Consider the following 6,312-nt stretch of genomic DNA (forward strand, 5'->3'; position numbering starts at 1 on the left):
GCGGTAGGTAGAGATCCATTAGAGACAGCAGCTGTGACCACATGATGGCGCTGCTGATTTACAGACACACACACTGAGATCAGATCTCAAGTGCTGGCTGGGGACGCATGTGGAGACACATTTAGATTAAGACCAGGTAGATGGACAGGTGAGACCAGGTAGAGACACATTTATATTAAGACCAGGTCAGTGAGACCAGGTGAGACCACATGCTGATGTTAAAGGTGTGAACGAGGCCAGTGTTAATTAATTGATATTATCTCTGATTAATGAAGGAGGAGCTCATTAATAGAGGAGGAGTTCATTAATAAAGGAGGAGTTTATTAATAGAGGAGGAGCTCATTAATGAAGGAGGAGTTCATTAATAAAGGAGGAGCTCATTAATAGAGGAGGAGATCATTAATAGAGGAGGAGCTCATTAATAGAGGAGGAGTTCATTAATAGAGGAGGAGTTTATTAATAGAGGAGGAGTTCATTAATGAAGGAGGAGTTCATTAATAAAGGAGGAGTTAATTAATAAAGGAGGAGCTCATTAATAAAGGAGGAGCTCATTAATAAAGGAGGAGCCCATTAATAGAGGAGGAGCTCATTAATGAAGGAGGAGCTCATTAATAAAGGAGGAGCTCATTAATAAAGGAGGAGTTCATTAATAGAGGAGGAGCTCATTAATGAAGGAGGAGGAGCTCATTAATGAAGGAGGAGCTCATTAATAGAGGAGGAGCTCATTAATAGAGGAGGAGCTCATTAATAAAGGAGGAGTTCATTAATAGAGGAGGAGCTCATTAATGAAGGAGGAGGAGCTCATTAATGAAGGAGGAGCTCATTAATAGAGGAGGAGCTCATTAATAGAGGAGGAGCTCATTAATAAAGGAGGAGTTCATTAATAGAGGAGGAGTTCATTAATAGAGGAGGAGCTCATTAATGAAGGAGGAGTTCATTAATAGAGGAGGAGCTCATTAATGAAGGAGGAGGAGCTCATTAATGAAGGAGGAGCTCATTAATAGAGGAGGAGCTCATTAATGAAGGAGGAGTTCATTAATAGAGGAGGAGCTCATTAATAAAGGAGGAGCTCATTAATAGAGGAGGAGTTCATTAATAAAGGAGGAGTTCATTAATAGAGGAGGAGCTCATTAATGAAGGAGGAGTTCATTAATAGAGGAGGAGCTCATTAATGAAGGAGGAGGAGCTCATTAATGAAGGAGGAGCTCATTAATAGAGGAGGAGCTCATTAATGAAGGAGGAGTTCATTAATAGAGGAGGAGCTCATTAATAAAGGAGGAGTTCATTAATAGAGGAGGAGCTCATTAATAGAGGAGGAGCTCATTAATAGAGGAGGAGCTCATTAATAAAGGAGGAGTTCATTAATAAAGGAGGAGGAGCTCATTAATGAAGGAGGAGTTCATTAATAGAGGAGGAGCTCATTAATAAAGGAGGAGTTCATTAATAGAGGAGGAGCTCATTAATAGAGGAGGAGCTCATTAATGAAGGAGGAGTTCATTAATAGAGGAGGAGCTCATTAATGAAGGAGGAGGAGCTCATTAATAGAGGAGGAGTTCATTAATGAAGGAGGAGCTCATTAATAAAGGAGGAGTTCATTAATGAAGGAGGAGCTCATTAATAAAGGAGGAGCTCATTAATAAAGGAGGAGTTCATTAATAAAGGAGGAGCTCATTAATAGAGGAGGAGCTCATTAATAAAGGAGGAGTTTATTAATGAAGGAGGAGCTCATTAATGAAGGAGGAGGAGCTCATTAATAGAGGAGGAGTTCATTAATGAAGGAGGAGCTCATTAATAAAGGAGGAGTTCATTAATGAAGGAGGAGCTCATTAATAAAGGAGGAGCTCATTAATAAAGGAGGAGTTTATTAATAGAGGAGGAGATCATTAATAAAGGAGGAGTTTATTAATAGAGGAGGAGTTCATTAATAAAGGAGGAGTTCATTAATGAAGGAGGAGTTCATTAATAAAGGAGGAGTTTATTAATAGAGGAGGAGATCATTAATGAAGGAGGAGCTCATTAATAGAGGAGGAGCTCATTAATAAAGGAGGAGTTCATTAATAAAGGAGGAGTTTATTAATAGAGGAGGAGTTCATTAATGAAGGAGGAGTTCATTAATAAAGGAGGAGCTCATTAATAGAGGAGGAGCTCATTAATAGAGGAGGAGCTCTGTCCTGTCACCGCTGTTATTCCTAGCTGTGTCGCAGGGGGCGCTGTTGAGTGACCGTCCCCGTTCATTAACACAATAAAAGCAGTAAAAACAGTGAACGAGTGAAAATCGACCTGGAGACAAAGTCCGACAGAAACGAGTCTAAAGCGGATAAAAGTCTCCAGACTGCGGCTGGAGGTGAGTGAAGACAAACCGCCGCCGGCCGGAGCTCCTCTGGCGCGGCAGGATTATCCAGCATTAGCGGCACCTCTTAGCTTAGCAGTTAGCATGAGGAGAGGGCGGGTAATGTCGGCTCTGAGCTACCTGGGCAGCATGCTAGCGGCAAGCTTAGATAGCACGTTAGCATTAGCTGACCACAGGGAAGCTAAAATGTTAGCATATAGTTTCAGCTATCTGGTTAGCCTGCAGGTTAGCTTAAAATAGGCTAAATTGTTGACCAGATTAGCCTTAACGGAACATAACGGTTTTTGGCGGTTTAGCTAGCTAACGGCAGCTAATGCTAGCTGCAGTGTCATAGCTTAACTAAAGCTAAAGCTAAAAAGAGTCTCAGATATAAAACAGAGAAATGTTGTTAAATACATGTTTCAGAAACTTAATTTGTTGATTTATCTTCTTAATGAAATTCTTAATGTTATTTTTTTAGCTGTTTACCGTTGTAGACAGTTTATTTAGATTTAAACAGCAGCTTAGCCTCATGGAGAGGTCTTTAGCTTTAGACTAGTCCAGTTAACTGGCTGAGTCTGTTCTGTTTCACTGGTTATTGGTCAGTCCTTCAGCTGCTCAGCTGACTGTTAGTTATTAATAGTTGTTTTGTTGGTAAACTTTATTATCACATGTTTTATTTATTGAGTTATCTCTGCAGTAACTCCTCCACCTGCAGTTCCTCCTCTGCTCCAGCAGGTGGCAGCACCTGACTCTGTAGCTGGATGTTAGTGCAGGTTTATGAAACAGTTACTACCTTAGTGAGCGGCCACTTCATTAGGTACACTAATGAACCCAGTCCAGTCTTTATCAAGGTTCTGGTATTCAGTTCTAATGGACTGAAACGTGTCCCTAATGTTTTGACAGCAGTCAGTGGGCTAGCCTAAATAACAGAAACACTTTAATGTTTAATTCAGTCCAGTTTAACAGCACCGCAAACTGCATCCTCCACAATGATCATCCAGGTGAATCATTAGTGTACCTAATAAAGTGGACAGGGATGGTGTGATGCTGTGTGATGCTGATTTATTTTATATTCAACAGTAGACATTCTGATTCTATGTAAACTATTTTCTTTGAGAGGAAATCCGTCCTGTATTAGTTCTTGTTCTCCGTGTTCCACGTGTGTAGCTGTCCTTGACTAACGACAGCAAATAAATAAAAGAAGAATAAAACATAAAGAGAACAAGATATAAAAAACTAGTTGCAAGAGAAATCTGTTAATTAAAGCTTGAGTTGATAAAGTGCTTCAGTCAGATCCAGTCAGTGAGAGTGATGGAGAACTGTTGAGGAGTCTGATGGACTGAAGGCTGAAACTGTCCTGAGTCTCCTTGTCCTTGATTTCACTCCCTGAGAGGAGGAGTGTGTTGTGGGGGTGTCCTGTCTCCTGGTAACCATGGTCCCGTGGACGTCACAGTGATGGAGGCTCCTCCACGACTGAACTGTTGAGTTTTAATCACCTGTTAGAGATCCTTGGTGTCCTGAACAGTTTCCAGACCTCACTGAGATGGAGGAGGTGATGATGCTCTGACCTGTCCTACTGCAGGAGCTGCTGAGGACTGTGGTGGACAGACCAAATGTCCTCGGCCTTCTCAGGGAGTCCAGTCTTTGATGGGACGTCTTCAGGAGCTGCTGAGAGGTGTGAGACCAGGTGAGAACCTCTCTGATGGAGGAACTTAAAGGTTTCCATCCTCTCCACGTCTGTCTCACTGATGTGTACTAGGAGGTGTCCTCTCTTCTCAGAGATCTTTATGATGTTGGTGTCTGAAGTCATGGTGAAGAGGATGTAGAGCAGTGGACTGAATAACCTGAGACCTCCCTGTGGACACACTCCTGAGGTCTGATGGTCCCCTCTGTGTCTGAGGTCTGATGGTCCCCTCTGTGTCTGACTGAGGTCTGATGGTCCCCTCTGTGTCTGAGGTCTGATGGTCCCCTCTGTGACTGAGGTCTGATGGTCCCCTCTGTGGCTGACTGAGGTCTGATGGTCCCCTCTGTGTCTGAGGTCTGATGGTCCCCTCTGTGACTGAGGTCTGATGGTCCCCTCTGTGGCTGACTGAGGTCTGATGGTCCCCTCTGTGTCTGACTGAGGTCTGATGGTCCCCTCTGTGTCTGAGGTCTGATGGTCCCCTCTGTGTCTGAGGTCTGATGGTCCCCTCTGTGTCTGAGGTCTGATGGTCCCCTCTGTGTCTGAGGTCTGATGGTCCCCTCTGTGTCTGAGGTCTGATGGTCCCCTCTGTGTCTGACTGAGGTCTGATGGTCCCCTCTGTGTCTGAGGTCTGATGGTCCCCTCTGTGTCTGAGGTCTGATGGTCCCCTCTGTGTCTGAGGTCTGATGGTCCCCTCTGTGACTGAGGTCTGATGGTCCCCTCTGTGTCTGAGGTCTGATGGTCCCCTCTGTGTCTGAGGTCTGATGGTCCCCTCTGTGTCTGAGGTCTGATGGTCCCCTCTGTGTCTGACTGAGGTCTGATGGTCCCCTCTGTGTCTGTCTGAGGTCTGATGGTCCCCTCTGTGTCTGACTGAGGTCTGATGGTCCCCTCTGTGTCTGACTGAGGTCTGATGGTCCCCTCTGTGTCTGAGGTCTGATGGTCCCCTCTGTGTCTGAGGTCTGATGGTCCCCTCTGTGTCTGACTGAGGTCTGATGGTCCCCTCTGTGTCTGAGGTCTGATGGTCCCCTCTGTGTCTGAGGTCTGATGGTCCCCTCTGTGTCTGAGGTCTGATGGTCCCCTCTGTGTCTGAGGTCTGATGGTCCCCTCTGTGACTGAGGTCTGATGGTCCCCTCTGTGTCTGAGGTCTGATGGTCCCCTCTGTGTCTGAGGTCTGATGGTCCCCTCTGTGTCTGAGGTCTGATGGTCCCCTCTGTGACTGAGGTCTGATGGTCCCCTCTGTGTCTGACTGAGGTCTGATGGTCCCCTCTGTGTCTGACTGAGGTCTGATGGTCCCCTCTGTGTCTGACTGAGGTCTGATGGTCCCCTCTGTGTCTGAGGTCTGATGGTCCCCTCTGTGTCTGAGGTCTGATGGTCCCCTCTGTGTCTGAGGTCTGATGGTCCCCTCTGTGTCTGAGGTCTGATGGTCCCCTCTGTGACTGAGGTCTGATGGTCCCCTCTGTGTCTGACTGAGGTCTGATGGTCCCCTCTGTGTCTGAGGTCTGATGGTCCCCTCTGTGTCTGAGGTCTGATGGTCCCCTCTGTGTCTGAGGTCTGATGGTCCCCTCTGTGTCTGAGGTCTGATGGTCCCCTCTGTGTCTGAGGTCTGATGGTCCCCTCTGTGACTGAGGTCTGATGGTCCCCTCTGTGTCTGACTGAGGTCTGATGGTCCCCTCTGTGTCTGACTGAGGTCTGATGGTCCCCTCTGTGTCTGAGGTCTGATGGTCCCCTCTGTGTCTGAGGTCTGATGGTCCCCTCTGTGTCTGAGGTCTGATGGTCCCCTCTGTGTCTGTCTGAGGTCTGATGGTCCCCTCTGTGACTGAGGTCTGATGGTCCCCTCTGTGTCTGAGGTCTGATGGTCCCCTCTGTGTCTGAGGTCTGATGGTCCCCTCTGTGTCTGAGGTCTGATGGTCCCCTCTCTGTCTGAGGTCTGATGGTCCCCTCTGTGTCTGTCTGAGGTCTGATGGTCCCCTCTGTGACTGAGGTCTGATGGTCCCCTCTGTGTCTGTCCGAGGTCTGATGGTCCCCTCTGTGTCTGACTGAGGTCTGATGGTCCCCTCTGTGTCTGAGGTCTGATGGTCCCCTCTGTGTCTGAGGTCTGATGGTCCCCTCTGTGGCTGACTGAGGTCTGATGGTCCCCTCTGTGGCTGACTGAGGTCTGATGGTCCCCTCTGTGGCTGACTGAGGTCTGATGGTCCCCTCTGTGTCTGAGGTCTGATGGTCCCCTCTGTGGCTGAGGTCTGATGGTCCCCTCTGTGTCTGAGGTCTGATGGTCCCCTCTGTGGCTGACTGAGGTCTGATG

The 6,312-nt window shown here is 47.1% G+C and overlaps 1 protein-coding gene across 1 annotated transcript in view; it reads left to right on the top strand.

The window, feature by feature from the left end:
- Positions 1–3,945: 3,945 nt before the first annotated feature.
- plekhg4 (pleckstrin homology domain containing, family G (with RhoGef domain) member 4) overlaps positions 3,946–6,312 on the top strand; it is a gene marked incomplete at its 5' end in the record, with an annotated part of 12,537 nt that continues 10,170 nt past the window's right edge. Inside the window, 2 exon segments of the mRNA XM_084541861.1 lie at positions 3,946–4,019; positions 4,092–4,143. Coding sequence (XP_084397987.1) covers positions 3,946–4,019; positions 4,092–4,143 — 126 coding nt within the window.

The sequence above is a fragment of the Chelon labrosus genome, assembly GCF_963514085.1.
Source record: "Chelon labrosus genome assembly, chromosome: 3".
Classification (NCBI taxonomy): Eukaryota; Metazoa; Chordata; class Actinopteri; order Mugiliformes; family Mugilidae; genus Chelon; species Chelon labrosus.